At 41.4% G+C, this 17,777-nt stretch overlaps 1 protein-coding gene across 1 annotated transcript; it reads left to right on the forward strand.

Moving 5' to 3' along the window:
* Positions 1–430: 430 nt before the first annotated feature.
* On the forward strand, positions 431–16,300 carry LOC308703242 (E3 ubiquitin-protein ligase TRIM39-like; the record flags this gene model as incomplete). Its single annotated transcript, XM_081386562.1, has 6 exons — positions 431–985; positions 1,832–1,927; positions 2,478–2,699; positions 12,170–12,320; positions 15,610–15,636; positions 15,762–16,300. The coding sequence occupies 6 exons, from the start codon at positions 431–433 to the stop codon at positions 16,298–16,300; spliced, it is 1,590 nt and encodes a 529-aa protein (XP_081242688.1).
* Between the last annotated feature and the right edge of the window lie 1,477 nt (positions 16,301–17,777).

A 17,777-nucleotide genomic window follows, 5' to 3' on the forward strand; every position in this document is an offset into this window, starting at 1 on the left:
GATCATCAGCTCGTTAGGAGAGACTCCATGAACTGATTTGAGTGTGTCAGATAAGAGAGACATACAAAATGTGCAGAGCAGCGGGTCCCGAGGACTGGAGTTGAGAACCACTGATCTAAAGTATAAGCCCAGCAGTCTCAGACTGGCAGTTAGAGGCGGAGCTGATAGGCTCAGTGAGGTTAGAGTTAATGGTGGAGGAACTTCCTGTCAGAATCTGATGACTCATATATGCCAGTTTATGGCACGTATGGCTACTTTGACTGCTTGACAGTGGTTCATAGTACAGATTTTAGTTTGAATCATTTTTAACCGTGCAACATACATTTTAGAACGCAAACTAATTTACTCGGTGAACATTACTTGTATTATGAAAGTTGCTCTCTTCAGCAAGGCAGATGATATATTGTCGTCATTACTTATTTTTTCAGCCATGGCATCCTCCAGTGGTCCAGCACTAAATGAGGAGCTCCAGTGCTCCATCTGTCTGGGAGCGTTCACTGATCCAGTCACCACTCCATGTGGACACAACTTCTGCAGAACCTGCCTGAGCGAGTGCTGGCCGAACTCACAGGCCTGCTTCTGTCCACTCTGTAAAGAAAGATTCAGTAAAAGACCTAAGCTCAAGATTAATACAACATTCAGAGAGATTGTGCAACACTTTAAGGAGAAGCTCGGTCCAGGAGAATCTGAGGTGTTCTGTGACTTCTGTGGTGAAAGACAGCAGAAAGCAGTGAAGACCTGCCTGACGTGTCAAAGCTCTTACTGTGACTCTCATCTGGAGCCTCATCGCAGAGTCCCACGTCTAAAGAAACACACACTGATCAATCCTGTGGAAAATCTGGAGGATTATATATGCCAGAAACACGAGAGACCTCTGGAGCTGTTCTGCAGAGATGACCAGACGTGTGTTTGTCTGTCCTGCACTGAAGGAGAACACAGGGCTCACAACACTGTTCCTATAGAGGAGGAGAGTCAAGACAAGAAGGTAAAGAGTTACAAACAAAACACTTTAAACACCCCATGAAATTCAGTTCCCTATCAGTCTGTCACGTTCGACGTTACATCGGACTGAACTGACGTATAGGGATCTCGCCTGAGAGCCCAATCACCATCGAGTGGTAACAGAACAAACCAATGCACACTGGCGAAAGAGATTTGCATCACAAGCCACTTCCCGTTTCCAGTTATATAAGTTGTTCCTTTGTTGGTGTGACTCTGTCGATGGGTGAATCCCCGCGGTCCCATGGGGGACCCAGCATCTCATTCGGGGCTCCTGCAGAGGACCGGATGTCGAGTGGAATCCTCCAACCATGTCCCGCAGCTGGATGACTGGGAACGTCGAACGTGACTGACTGATGTAACCTAGACACCTGTACAAAACGCCTGTACCTCCGCTGAAACGTCCAGGACCCCTTCTCAGATCCTCAGCAGAAAACTTAATGTCAGAGAGAGGAGCGGAGAGTGGATTGCAATGTAAATCTCACATTGTCTTGTTCTGTTACCACTCAAAGGTGATTGGGCTCTAATGCGAGATCGCAATACATCAGTTCAATCCAACGTAACCTCTCCTTTCCTTCCTTCAGGGAATGGGGGTTACATTAGTAACCTAGACATTTTCTTTCCTGTGTCTTGATATGTTGAAGACCCTTTCATTACATCTGATAAAAGCTGATTTTGTCACTCTCAAAACAGTCAGACATGGATTAAAAGATTCAAACTATAATTTTGAATTCATTTGATCTTTAAATGGTTTTAAAAAAAATAAATTAGACTGTAAGAAGATGGAAAGCTATATTCAGGGATAAATGTGTCTGTGTTTCTCTGTATGTAGAATCAGCTGGTTCAAACACAGACAGACGTTCATCAGATGATCCAGGACAGAATGAAGAAGATTCAAGAGATCAAACACTCAGTAGAGCTGAGAAAGGTTTGTGCTTCGATCAACCCGAGTTCATATCCTGACTCATGGTCGTTTCCGATCCCCCTTTCACTTTCTGTTCACTCTCTCCTGCAACTATCCTAGCAAAAAAATACGTTTAAAAAAAGATATGCATCATAATAGTTCAATCTATTTAAAAAAAGCGTTGAATTAAATTGCAGGTTCTGCCATCATCTAGTAACCCTCATGTGTAATGCTTAGTTCCACAGAAGATGAAGACGATGATTCAATAACATAAGATTTAATTTAATACTCAGAATAAACAGCCAAAATGCGAGACAGTGTGTTGTGCACAAATAATAACCGACAAATCAACAGAACAAAATGAGGAACTTAAATATACAGAGATGATTAACTACATCTAGTCCTCAAGAGCAGCATGCAAAACATTTATTTTGTGTTACACTGAAAATCACACATTTTAAGTGACATAAGGTTAATTAAACATGATAGAATTTTCATTTTGGGGTGAAATATCCCTTTAAATAATATGTGAATATGGAATAGATTAACAAATATAACTGTTCTCGTTCATCAGAGAAACACAGAGGAAAGTGTTGAGATCTTCACTGATCTGATCCGCTCCATTAAGAAATGTCAGTCTAAGGAGCTGAAGATGTTGGAGGAACAGCAGAAAGCAGCAGAGAAACAGGCTGAAGATCTCATTAAAGAGCTGCATCAGGAAATCACTGAGCTGAAGAGGAGAAACACTGAGCTGGAGCAGCTCTCACACACTGACGATCATCTCCATCTCATACAGGTCTGTCAACATCTGTCTCAGTCAATATGTACAATATTACAGGACAAACTGTCTGTTCTTTAAGGTCCACCCAATTGACCCAACGACGGTGTCCAATGGTGTGGCTGAAGGTTTTCTGTGTGTTCTGTCTTTTCAGTGCTCAAAGTGATTTAATTTCAATTACACTTTTATCTGACTCAATTTTATCTTGACCTTGAATTTAGGTTAAAATGCCAATGAATTATTGGTAATTTATATTTACCTAGATATTTTATTATTCTATTTAACTCTTTACTTTAGATTGTACTTGTTTATTCAGATTCCAATGTTGCTCAGAGTCTCACACCGAAACTCGCCAGTCTGATTATTAGTCAGAGCAGAGGTTATGACTAACTAGAATGCATTTCCGGAGGAACTGCGAAGTGTGCTTGCTCGGGTGCAGTGCACTAACGTGAGCAGGTAGTGGATAAGGGTGCGTTGAAGTTTGCTTGATCTGAGAATTTCAACAATAGTACTTTTTTCAAGACTGTGCAAAAAGGTGAAAAGTTATGTGCATTAAGAGACATGTCTGCAATGTAGACTAGTGCCAATGGCATTGTTTATGTGGCTTGGTTGTTGGTTTTGAAATATTTGGTTATGAATATACAGCAGAGAGTGGGAGTGTTTTGGGTGATGAAATAGTATTGAAAAGAAGTTGACAGTCTTCATTTACTGTATCCAATAAGCCAATACAAAACTCACCCAGCTGTTCTGTGGTTGAGTGTTCTCTTTGATTAGGAACAAATTTACTATCTCAAATTAAGGTCTACCGTAATTAGCGATGCTTTGATTGCTGCTGTCAAGATGGTTGTTATCACCTACGCAGAAACGCTGATTTTTACCGTCAGTCCTCATATTGTAATTAAATGAAAAACGCTATCAGTTTCACTATTAGCTTACTCTAGCGATGCAGTCGCAACAACATGGATAACGCTGTTTGGCCTTGCCTAACTTTATATGATATATGCGCCATATGCTAGAGTTACACATCCCGCTGCCATTTCAGGCCTTGAATTTTGGTGCGGGAATGTGGGGACTGCGCATAATTTAAACCATTCCCGCAAGGTTAGCTTTTATAGTGCGAGAAATTTCCGCACAAATATATTCGCTTCATCTCAGAGTAAACGATTAAAAAATAAATTCACAGATGCGAGATCAAACTGTCTTTTATTTTCGAATTTAAAGTGTAACTTGCAGGTTAACCACCACAACCAATTAATGTGTTCAATATGTATATATGTAAACATTTCTGTCTTAAAATGCGTTAAAATAACATTTATTGGGGTTTCTTCAAAGGTAGCGAGTTTTTACAGCAAATTATGTTTTATAAACAAAGTTCGGGAGAAGCACGTTCAAATAAACAATCCAATCTACTCGTCATCAAACAATTATGTCTACCCTAATCAGCATGACAAGAAGTATATATATATCCAATCTGTCAACTCACCTAATATTCCTTGACAGTTTTCCAGCATCCCTCCACCACCCCGACTCCTCACTCTTGGCTCAATCTTTTACAGCCAGGAATACGGGGGGAGTACTCTGGGTTCGGGCCGAATACCGAGCCCGGAGCCCTCTCCTCGGACAGCACGCCAAATACGCATTTATTCTATCTGACTTATTTGTAAGTGTGAACTAGTGAACTGGGTGATGACGTCATAAAAGGAAGTTGCAACCATACTCTGCTAGACTCCTACTGTTTGTGGCTTGATTATGGAGAACGACTGGGAGACTATATCAGTGGGAAACTAGTGTTGTCAAAGTGCCGGTACTTCGGTACTGAAAATGTGACGTTACAAGCTTTTCTGTGATACCGGGTATATTCGGTACCCAGTAATAGGCAGCTGCGTTAAGTCGCTTCCATGTTTATCTAAGCACGGGGCTCCAGACTAACTTTTATTACTATGAAGCCGATATATACCATGATATATAGTGTCTGTGTATATTAAACTGCAGAAATACTATTTAAATATTAACCTTGTATGTTCTGTTTGTCTCTGTGTGAATGAATGGCGCAGACGCGCGGTGTCATTTACCACACACACACACACTGAAGCACGAGTGATGCTCGCGCTTTTTTCAGTCTAGCTGCTGCCAGTCACGATATGATGACATGATGAAATTCATCTCCAGAGCCACTCTGAGTCATTTTACCGTTTCATTTGAGAAAAACTATCGTCATATCATACACACACAGAAACTCAAAGGTCTTCACGGCAACCCGTCAAAATAAAAGTTCGGTTTAACTTTGCGTGCATGCTGCCTGAACCCGTTTGTTTTGCGAATAGCTTACTCTCATTTCAGGCAGGATCACGGTCCTCTCGAAGCCAGCACACACGATTATGTTTACAATTGAGTTATTTCAATATAACTGCTAGCCTACTTGCCATTAGACTACAGTAACTCTAGGCTTGGAGTTCCTTTTATGACGTCACGCCCAGCCTAGTGGAAGGGAGAGGGAGTGCTTAAAACCACTAAAAAGTACCAACTTTTCATATTATATTCAGCATTTTGGTATGAAAAACATACAAAACAGTGGTGGGTGGTTCTTATCTTTATGTTTATTGCATTTTCTTCGTGAAAAATTTAACCTGCAAGTTACACTTTAATTCCTCAATCAGCACTGGACCGGCATTTTCTGTCTTCCGCTGAGCCCTGGCCCAGGGGCGTTGCTCTACTGGGGCACAGGTCCCCCATTGTTTGTCTGAGATAGCAACAGTAACTAGGAGGCCGTGGCTTATCGATAGGTCAATTAAACATAAATTTCATATCCGAAAGAATGATTCATTGTTATCACAAACAATCAAAGAGAGTAGTACAGAACACAACAATGTGTTTTATTTTCTGTGCTATACAGTGCTGCAGGCAGGGGCATTTGTTTAAAAAACACCAGTCTGGGTAGTTGGGTAACTTGGGTGGCATGCTCCCCCAAGAAAATTTGGATTTCTTGGACCTACATATGTGTATTTTAAGGTGTTTGAAGGCCAAAAAATTGGATGAGAATAGCTTTAAAAGCATGTTAGCAGTAGCATAAATGATTTATCAAGCAGATAACAGATTCTTAAACATGAGAATGGGGATAAATGTTGCAATGAATGATCCACACTACAAAATGTTAATGTGTATTGTCAACATTCAAAACTATTTTAACTCTTCCAAAAATGTTGTTTTTGCGTAGTAACTCTACACACAAACATAAAATGATTATTCCACATACACACCAAACTACACACAGATATTAATTTAAAACACTACTATCTTGTGTCTTTTGATTGTTCAGTGTGCAGTGGAGTGTATAGGAGTTTATCACACGTAGCCAGTGGCGTAACTTTGTTTTAAAAAGTGGGTGGGACAGGTGGGACTGTGGGGTTAACACAATGCTTAATCATAAAACAGATATAACATTACGATGTCCAGCAATTGATTTAAATAGTACATTGATTGGGTTTAAGTGGTTGTTCAATGAGGCCTATTATATGTTGATCCGACTAATTTAAGCGTGTATTTAAGTGGTCCAGGGGTAGAACTTTTGCCAAGCGTGTCAGAGGTTGTGAAATCTAATCCGCACTCATATAGTGTTTTTTTTATTTTTATTTTTTTTTCCATCAAAACCGATTATTTTTTTCAGTGGTTGTATATCAGGCAGGGACACTTTTTTTGTGCTTTTTGTTTTCTAATTTCACCGGAACGAATAGAGAGTCTCTCCACAACGGATTGAAGCGCGCGTCCGAGTAAAGGCTGTGCGCGAGCCAAAAACAAACATAGTATCCGCGCCACTGATCGCAGCGGCAACGAGCACTTTGATCAGTTGATTTAAAAAACAACACATTTCAACGCTAGATCGCCTCTTATTTAAAAAACGAACGAAATGAAGCTCTGCTAGTTAACTGGAGATGTTTTGTTTATTTGTATTGGTACATTCGTGCCGCAAGATGTTTTAAAAGTGGTGGGGACAATATCGACCTTAGAAAATAGTGGTGGGGACAAGTCCCACCCGTCCCACCCGCAAATTACGCCTATGCACGTAGCCTACATGTATGTATCGGAATATAACATAACAGTCTGATCGGAACAAATACGGGACTTATTCCACCATATTCCGTTGCACTTTCTCCCATTCATAGTAGGCTAATGCGAGACTAGTGCACTGTTTTTCTGTATAAAAAGTCTTTGCGTATAGTAAAGTGCAATTCCATTTCTTGGCAAAGGTTTTTCATATGGGTTTTTCTGAGGCTTGATGCTTTTGCATCTGATGTCTGATGATGTAAATTGTTAATCAAGTCTTACCTCCCTCAAACTCATCATCTCTCCTTTCTGCTTCCCTGTCCCTGCCTCGTAAAAAAAAAAAAAAAAAATCTGATGTCCATCTACAGAAGCCAATAATGATTAAAAATAAGATTATTTGTCTTATTTACAAACTTTTGTTTCGTCATGTTTTCTTTTCAACACCACCTGACCGGACTTCGGTGTGCTCAAATGTGGATTTCTGTTGCGCGGGTCAGCTTCTGTTTTCGGTTTAACTGCGTTGCTTTTACAAGCGTTGATTGTTTTATTACTGCGTCGCAAGTAGATAATTTATATTACCCTATAATATAATTTCTATTAAATACTAACAAATAAAATAAATTGTTAAACTCAAACTTCAGATTTACTGGGGCACAGCAGATTTATACTGGGGCACGTGCACCAGTAAAAGGGGTCTAGCGACGCCCCTTGCCTGGCCGTAGACAGATCATATGTTTCACGCTGTCAATGCAGTGTTTTGCGTTGCGCTGATCTTATTCACACTATCGAGTGTAGGTGCAGCATTCTAACATTGAGTCATAATGAGCTGTTTGTGAAGAAATTATCCGCTTCCAAATTATGTCATTTTAATCACAAAATTGAAACATTAAAAACCATTTTGCTCTTTATGGTGTGGGAGTGATAGAGCGCGGCAGCAACGAACCAACTGATCAGCTTGCAGCGTAACAACATTGAATGCTCGGCCGTTTTTTTGTTTTGTTATTAACTGTTTTGAGAACTGATGGTCACAATCGTTGCCTCGTGTGTCTGGGCCGAACACGCCGAGGCAGCTTTTGTGGATGAGTCATGTGCCCATTGTGGAGAGATGACCATCTTGGAGCTGCGGTCAAGACTCTCGTCCTTGCAAAGGGGCGGAGTCCCCGTGCCTGCGCCTCGATCTAACTCTCCTCAGAGGGTTGCTTCGGGCTCTGGCACGGGAGACCTGAGGATTATGATGAGCGCTCTTCCTTCGAGGAACCAACCCCCTAGGAACCCTACTCGGCGCCATTGCCTCCTTCGGGTGCTGCCAACGGTGCCCGAGACTGACCCGGAGATGATGGCCATGCTTTCCCGGGCCGCCAACAGGATCGGGCTCATGTGGAATCCTCCACCATGTCCCGAACCCTTGAGGCTGGACGATTGGTATCTCGGGGTGGTGCGCATTGGTTCTCAGCAACCAACCCCAGTGCCTTTCTTCCCCGAAGTGCACAAGGAGCTTACGGGGACGTGGACAGCACCTTTTACTGCCAGAAACCGTTCCGGTGGCTTCTCCTCCCTCACCACCCTTGCGTATCCCGCCAGTGGAGCGGGCCCTTTTTATGCAGCTGTGGCCGACATGAGGGAGACAAGCTCTGGTTCCTTAACTCCCCCGTGTCCAAGACCGGCCTCTCCGGCGACGCGGTCGAGAACTTTGCCCAGCAGTTCTCGGCTGCACAAAATCAGACTGAGGCCATCAAGCACATCCTGCCGCGGCAGTCAGCTGCTGCATCCACCCTATCGCCTGCAGCCCCTCAGTCTGCTCGTCGCCGGGGGTGACCTCCTGCGTCTGCCCTCGCTCCTGCACGCAGCAGAAGCCACCACCTAAACGGCGCCATGGAGCCAGTCACAGGCAGGCCCCCCCGCCCGTCCAGGCCCCCACCAAGAAGGGTGGTAAAGCCAAGAGCAAGCAGCCCTAGGACAGGCGACCCGGAGATGGATGGGACTGCTCTTCTGGAGACAGTGATCGCACCGCTTCCTCCCCCGGAAGAGGGCCGGGTGGGAAATCCTTTGTTCCCTTTTGTTTTTGTTCCGCCGCTGGCCTCAAAACCGCCGGTGCCCAAATTTCAATAAAAGAGCAGTTTCTTCCATCTCTAGGTCCGAAGAGCAGTGGGGGGAGAGAATCCTCACCACTCTCATCCGCCTCTTCTATCGCCAGCAGGCAGCAATGTGCAGTTCGAGAACGCAACCAAGCCGCCTCCTGCACCTCATGGAACTAGGTAAGTGTTGCACAGCACACTCAGACTCCGCTATGGGCCGCTTCCCAGAGAGAGCCTCCCGAGCCGAGTCCCTGTGTTCCACCTCGCTGCCCCACTCCTGGTACGCCTACCGTCCCTTTGGTCCTGCTTGTACGGTCTCTGCAAGCCTGGTTAGCGCTCCCCAGTCCATCTCGCTGGCTCATTTGGACCATCAGGCTCGGCTATGTGATTCAGTTTGCCCGGCGTCTCCCAAGTTTCAGGCCATCCACTCCACTACAGTGAGAGCAGCCAATGCCCATGTCTTGCGAGCGGAGATCGCAGTCCTACTGGCAAAGGACGCGATAGAGCCGGTTCCTCCAGCTGAATGAGGTCAGGGCACTACAGTCCCTACTTCATTGTACCCAAGCAAGGTGGTGGGTTACGACCGATCTTGGACCTGCAAGTTTTGAATTGGAGCCTCCACAATCTACCGTTCAAAATGCTCACGCAAAACGCATTTTCGAATGCATCCATCTTCAAGATTGGTTTGCAGCAATCGACCTGAAGGACGCGTACTTTCATGTCTCGATTCTTCCTCGACACAGGCCGTTTCTGCGCTTTGCGTTCGAGCATATCAGTACAAGGTCCTGCCCTTCGGGCTGTCCCTGTCTCCCTGTATCTTCACGAAAGTCACGGAGGGGGCCCTTGTTCCCATGAGAGAACAGGGTGTTCACATTCTCAACTATCTCGACGATTGGGCGAGGCTCTGAGTTCGGGGAGGCTCAGGTAGACCTGTTTGCCTCCTCAGAGACCTCCCACTGCCAGCTGTTTTACTCCCTGAGTGAAAGAACACTCGGCACGGACGCATTTGCTCACAGCTGGCCCCGGGGCCTCCGCAAATATGCGTTTCCCCCAGTGAGCCTACTTGCACAGACGCTGTGCAAAGTCAGGGAGGATGAGGAGCAGGTCCTTCTGGTGGCTCCCTATTGGCCCACCTGGTTCCCAGAACTCATGCTCCTTGTGACAGTCCCTCCCTGGCCTATTCCTCTGAGGAAGGACTTTCTGACTCAGAGACGGGGCACCCTATGGCACCCGCGTCCGGACCTTTGGAAACTCTATGCCTGGTCCCTGGACGGGACGCGGAGGTTCTAGGTGACTTACCCCCAGAGGTACTTATCACCATCACTTCTGCGCGAGCGCAGTCTACAAGACGTGCGTACGCCTTGAAGTGGAACCTGTTCGTCGAGTGGTGTTCCTCTCGTAGAGGAGACCCCCGAAGATGTTTGATAGGGTCAGTGCTTTCCTTCTTGCAGCAAGGGTTGGAGCGAAGGCTGTCTCCCTCCACCCTCAAAGTACATGCTGCTGCTATTTCAGCTTATTACGACCACATAGATGGCAAATCAGTTGGAAAACACGACCTGGTCATCAGGTTCCTTAGGGGGGCGAGACGGTTAAACCTTCCTCGACCCCCCTTCATACCCTCTTGGAACATTTCTCTGACTAGAGTTCGGGCCGGGTGACAACCATGTTGTACTGAGACCCCGGCCTGGCTATGTGCCCAAGGTTCCTACCACTCCTTTCAGAGACCAGGTAGTGAACCTGCAAGCGTTGCCCCTGGAGGAGGCAGACCCAGCCCTGGCTTTACTCTGTCCTGTGCACTAGAAGCACTGAGAGGCCCAGCTCTGTCGGCTTGCTGCACCCTAGTGTGCTCCATATTCTCCAGAGTGAAAAACCTGTGAGTCCTCCAACACCCTCGGCCCGGACATGGCGGGGCGTCCGGTGCCAGGCCTTTATCCGTTGAATCCTTGAGAACTGGGTTTAGGCTGGGTCCCATATGTGTGACCCTACGGGGATCCCATATGTGTATTCTCCACGGCTGCTCCTAATCGAAGCCTGTGTCTTTGCCTTGGGCTAAGTCACCCAATATTCATATGCAGAACAACCTTCGGGCTAGTCTATATGTATCTTTCCACATAACTCCTTCGAAGATTGTGGCTTCCGCAGCATCCCTTCCCTCCATAGAAAGGGCACGCTTTCCCAGTGTTATGCATTAATTTCACTGTATGTGTTATCACGAAACAACAGTGACAGATACACTCGTGTAAGCCCTATCCTATCGTCCTTCCAGACAAGAGGGTGTAGAGGCTTACACAGGGTGCTGGATGGGGTGCAGCAGCTGTGGCCCTTTAGTAGGGATTCCTATTCGTCGGTCTCGACGTGGCATCGACTAACCGACCGAAGAGGAACGTCTCTGTTACATATGGTAACCCTCGTTCCCTGAGGGAGGTAACGGAGACGCCACGTCCCGTCACCACATCTGCTGCTGCTGCCCGGACAGCTTTTCAGGCTTGGCGCCTCAGCAAAAAACTGAAGTGCAATCACACCAGCTGCTCGTTATATACCCGCGCTGCGAGGCTGAACAGCTGATGTAAATGATTGCATGCCAATGTGTATTGGTTTGTTTTAGTTTCACTCGAAGTAGATTGGCTTCTCTAGCGAGATTCCTATTCGTCAGTCTCGACATGGCTTCTCCATTCCCTCCCTCAGGGAACGAAGGTTACCATATGTAACCGAAACGTTTCAGTTAGACTAAATGAAAATGAGAAATGTTCCTGTCTTGGTATTGTGTGGAAAACCAGGGTGTTTTTAGTGTGTTTTAGTGAACTAAAATAACCCTCAGTCAGAAATCTCCTCGTTTGCAGCTTTACACACACCAAACTTTACAGTTTTATTCCTGTCTATATTCTGAAGGTTTTTACTGAGGGGTTTGTTAACATATCATTCACCAGATTTATACAACATCTAATTCCTAAAAACATGATGAAAAAGCATTTTTTTTCTGTCTGTTATTTTCTGATTTATGGAGTAAAAATAAAATCCAAAATCCCATCAGTAAAAACCTTTAACTCTAATATGTCAACAAAATCAAACAAGAATGTTGAACCTGGCTTTATTCAATATTCAGATTTCTGTTCTGGCTATTTAATAAAATCAGTGCATATTCAATTAGACAATGCTTCATTTGCATATTTAAATATTTCAGAAATGTTCTAATACAGAATATATAAGCAATTCTTCATGTAATCAATCAACTAGAGGAAGTACGGTGATATCATCCATATCAATACAGAGGTTTTGCTTCAACTGTGTTAGAAAGCTCCTGTGTAAAACATATTGAATTTATTGCTTTAAAAATAATTATCATATTTAACAGTCTTCTCTCTCCTGCTGTAGATGAGCTCATCCCTGAACACTCGTCCACACACCAAGAACTGGACAGAGATCAGGATTGACTCTGATGTGAATGTGAACTCTCTGAAAAGAGCTCTGACTGAACTGAAGAAAACTCTAGATGAGACACTGAATGAAAAACTCAGTCAAACTGGTATGTGAATATCAAATACACTTTATAGATTTTTTTGTTTATTAACTTAGAAATAACATTTTTCAAGGAATATTATGGGTTGAATAAAAAGTTGGTGATCACACAATTATTTTGTCTCTGTCTGCAAAAGATCAAACTGTTTGAAAAATATTACCATAACTTAAACTTGCCATGTTAGCATTAGACTGCATGATAAAATCACTTACTAAACCTAGGCTATGTAAAGCTATATCCAAACTTTACCATAACCAGTTATTACAGTATTACTTTAACTTACTTTAGAGACATGTAAGTGATAAGATGTAACTATTCATGTACAAACACTAATACAAATCACTGTAAAAATTGTTACATGCTGTTTAAAAAAAAATGATGGTAACAATATTACACATTATACTTGTACTTGTATACACAGAGTCGTTTTTAAGGCTTGATTTCTTTAATGAAATCTACCTGAATAATGTAAAATCTCCTAAATTATTTAATGTATGATGCAATGGATTTAATATTTTCTTTGTGAAATGTGCTTTTTTAATTTAAGCTGGACTGTGATGCTATTTTCTTCTAGAAACAAACTTTGTTGCATTATTTTCCTGTTATCTCTGTAAAGCCGCTTTGAAACAATCTTTATTGTAAAAAGTGCTAAATAAATGAAGGTGACTTGACTTGACTTTAAGTTATGTTGTACAAGTAAAAGACTGTATGCTGCTCAACACAGCACAATAAACACTTGTTACTGCACTGGCATTAGCAAAGCTATTGCTTATTGAACAAAGCAACATATTATTAGTACATGCAGTTATTCATAACCTATGCATAATCTCTACTCTTCAATGGAAACGATCAAAACATCAACATAACAGAAACTCTTTCACATGTCAAACATAACTGAACATTAAACATTAACTGATGTTTCCCTTCACTCAAAAACACATAAAATAACACTTAATTTCCATATTTACTCTCCATTCCCATGTGCAAAGCATGCTGGGAACTGACAATGGTGTCTCTAAATAAAACTGCATAATTGAACTAATTCTCTAAAAATAAATAGGTTTTATTTTATTTTACACAGCATGCCACTGATGCTGCCAGTAGAGAGAAACTCACTGTTAACCTCTTACACTCCTCGACCATTTTTGGGGATTTCCGCCTGGATTTTCCTACCGAAATTGAAAAGCCTCCCATTTCCACATATTTTTTCCAAAATAGACAATTTTGGTGTCATTTTACAGGAAACCCTTTGCAGATTCATAAAACAGTGCTAAAAGTGATAAACATTTAAGTATATGTTGTCTGAGCTGTAATAAAGCCAAAAAAATATAGGCGCTTTTTGATTTTTTAATTTTAAATTCATTTTTGAAAGTGTGTAACTCAGGCCCTGTGGGGTCTAGCAACATGCAGACACTTATGGCTGTTTCCTCTAGATGCCAGCAAACACTGGAAAAAAGATTTTTTTCTCCACACTAAAAAATGAAAAAGATGTGCATATTAATCTGAAGGGAGGAATATTACCTTTTTTTTATGTAATATCCACCTACCCAAATCTAAACTCTGCTCATACCCATATACAGTGGAATATATGCAATATTCCAGTGTCATTTTACAGAAAACACTTTGAAATTATATAAAACACTGCTGAATGTGATAAATATTATAGTATATGGTGTCTGTGATATAATAAACAGAAAGAAAAAAATAGGCGCTTTATGATTTTTATCATTTTATTCTTTCAGAAGATACAAGACTTATCATTTTACAAATTATTTGCCTAAAATCTGTGGTCTATTACAATCTAGAACAGGATCCTCATCCTCCAGATTTATATAATTCATTATATTGGCATCAGATTTGTCACCTGTGTTGTGCATCACCTCAACATCACCGGCCAGCCTCCTGGAGATCTGATGCCAACTGTGCCCACTGTGCCCACAGTGCCAATCTTCAACAGAACATGAAACAAAGAAAAACACTATTTATACATAGTTTCTGCACTGTAATAATATCCATTTCACAATATCAAAATGTAGATTTACTGAAATGACCATTTTATTCCACTTATGCAAAGTTGTAAACTATTGCGCAATAATATTTTCCATATCCAAAACGTTTGACATTTATTTTCAAATAATAGTTTATCAGATTGGTTGCTGTGCTTTCACATTTCAAACTAACAATATTTTAATTAAAATATTTATATAAACATTGTAAATGCAGAAAAACCATGTACCATATACGTACCCAAAAGCTCAGTGCATCTGGAGAGTGCGCATTCTCCAACTCCAAATCGTCCATTTAGAAACCAGTTGCACTTCCAAAGATCGCTTTTATCAATGCCATTGATGCTTTTATCTTTCTAGATGCAATTTTAAAAATCAAAACAGTTCATAAACTATAATAACACACGCAAACTCGCGGCTATCTTACTCAAAAGAGAGCTCGCGCTTACCCGGAAGTGATCAAGGAAGCGCATCCGATCCGACTCTGTTGAACTCGCGTCTTTTGTAATAAGTCCGTCACAGATATGCGACGCGAGATTAGTTCCGGTTAGATATATATACTAAATGCTTGCCTTAGCAGTTGCTTTGTGAGTAAGGCTCGCGCCTATACAAATGGCATGGAGATCTAGTGTCAGAGCGCTCAGAGCGCGTCTTCTCTCAGTTCATTCGAAAAGGTTTTTCTTACCAAGGAAAGCTCACAGAAACGTGACAATGGTCTCATTTGAAAGATTACATCCTAAGCTAAAAGGTGATATATATTATGTGGCTGTTTGCGGCTGACTGAAGCCGCCATCGGAGCAGGAATGTGATACTTTTATCTGTCATCTCTGTTTGATTTTATTTCACTGCGCGATTCTTTTGAAGATATTTCGGTCTATGATTGTCTCACAATGTAATAATCTACATCGTCAAATTCCTTAGAATGAGAGCTTTCTTGTGATATATGACTTGACTGTTTTGTGAAATATATAAAAAATAAATATTTGTAGAAATATTTCTTCGCAATCATAAAGCGGAATTTTTTGCCTGGGACCAATGCATATTTAAGCTAATATTTCATTCGACATGTATCATGAACACGAAAGTGATGGTATTCTTTGTAAAGCTTAGATTCTAAGCTTTAAAATGATACCATGAATTGTCTAATACCATATAAGGAAGTTTATTAAAAGAACGTACGAACATCATAACAAAGATTTTCGATCCCGGTACCGGGTCGGTGGAGTTTATGTTAACCTGAAATTATTGCTATAAATAATTCATCATTATATTGTCATCTGTGTCCACAGGGTTGAAGTTTGTGCAGACGTTTGCAGGTACAGTGTGATTGATGACAAAATTTTCTTAAATATGGTTGCAATATATTGTTAATCTGTATTATATACTGTACACATGAAAACGTGTGTTCTTAAGTTGATTGATAATGTCTGATCTCTCTCAGTGGATGTGACTCTGGATCCTGATACAGCGAATCCACGTCTCATCCTGTCTGATGATGGAAAACAAGTCAGTGGAGGAGACATTGAGCAGGACGTCCCAGAAAACCCAAAGAGATTTAATCAGGGTCTTCGTGTTCTGGCAAAGCAGGGATTCAGTTCAGGGAGATTTTACTATGAGGTGCAGGTGAAGGGAAAGACGAAGTGGACATTAGGAGTGGCCAGAGAATCCATTAACAGGAAGAAGGCGATCTGGCTGAGACCTGAGGATGGATACTGGACTGTGGCTCTGAGGAATGAGAATCAATATAAAGCTTGTGAACGTTCACCTGTCTCTTTATCTCTGAGAGTGAAACCTGAGAAGTTTGGTGTGTTTGTGGATTATGAGGAGGGTCTGGTCTCTTTTTATGACGTGGAGTCCAGATCTCATATCTACTCTTTCACTGGTCAGACTTTCACTGACAAACTCTATCCATATTTTGGCCCAGGGTTAAAAGATGAAGGTAAAAACTCAAACCCACTGATCATCACTCCTGTCAGATGAAACGAACAAAATAACATAAAATCTCTAAAGATTAACTGTGGATGTGCTGTTTTTAGAACATGTTAATAAAAACCAAAAAAAAATTTGCACTAACCACAATCAAGAAGTTTTTACTTACAATTATTAAGAAAATTAATATGTGATACAAGCGGAAAAAAAGAAATGTATATTCAGGCCCTTAAAAATCCGTCACTGAGAAAACATCAACTATAATGAAATATTTGTGTGTTATATACACACGTGTAATGGATAATTTGTTACCCATCTATTTATTTCTTTTGTTTTAATACTTTGCTTTTCAAATCTACTATGAAATTTTACATAATATGCTTTCATATTATATGGAGAAATTCTACAAAATGCTAAATTTCCAAACTTTCCAGTGTTCCTACAAAAATTTCTGAGGCCATTTTCTCTCTCTTCTCTCCAGCTGTAAACATTGAATTACTTGTGAAATGTTGAGGTTCTTGGTTCATGTAAATAAAGACAAATGTTCAATTTTATAACTGATAGGGGAGAGTGGGGCACAACCGAACACTTTTTGACTTTCTCAGATTGCGTAAATCCACTTGGGGTTCAGAGAAATTTTTTTTTCCCACATTAATTTCACAAATTATTAAATTATGTGGTTTCGTTTCATTACGGTTGTACAAAAGGCTAAGCTTTAATGACGCTGGTGCCCTCTGCTGGACATTTAATTTGTTGCACTTAAGGATATACATACAGTGCTATGCATAAGTTTAGAGACCCATGCTAAAGTTGACTAAAAAGAGGAATAAAAAATCATCTTTTGGAAATTGAACTTAATGCCTTTATTTAAAAAAAATAGGAAAAATCCAACCTTTAAGGACACCAATTTTCTTTGTGAATGAATAATGTATCGTAAATAAATAAATGTTCTTCCTTAAAATACAGGGTGCATAAGTTTGGACACCCCTATGTTAAATTCCCATAGAGGCAGGCAGATTTTTATTTTTAAAGGCCAGTTACTTCATGGATCCAGGATACTATGCATCCTGATAAAGTTCCCTTGGCCTCTGGAATTAAAATAGCCCCACATCATCACATAGCCTTCACCATATAGAGATTGGCATGGTTTTATTTCAGTTAGCCTAATAGCTGGTTTGATTTGCATTGAGAGATGATCTTATGGAAAGTACTCCATGCCAATCTCTAGGTATGGTGAAGGCTATGTGATGATGTGGGGCTATTTTAATTCCAAAGGCTGAGGGAACTTTATCAGGATGCATAGTATCCTGGATCCATGAAGTAACTGGCCTTTAAAAATAAAAATCTGCCTGCCATATGGGAATTTAACATACTGTAGGGGTGTCCAAACTTATGCACCCTGTATTTTAAGGAAGAACATTTATTTATGATACATTATTCATTCACAACGAAAATTGGTGTCCTTAAAGGTTGGATTTTTCCTTTTTTTTTTTAATTAAGGCATTAAGTTCAATTTCCAACTTTAGCA

Source organism: Scardinius erythrophthalmus (assembly GCF_964197995.2).
Source record: "Scardinius erythrophthalmus genome assembly, chromosome: 15".
Taxonomy (NCBI): Eukaryota; Metazoa; Chordata; class Actinopteri; order Cypriniformes; family Leuciscidae; genus Scardinius; species Scardinius erythrophthalmus.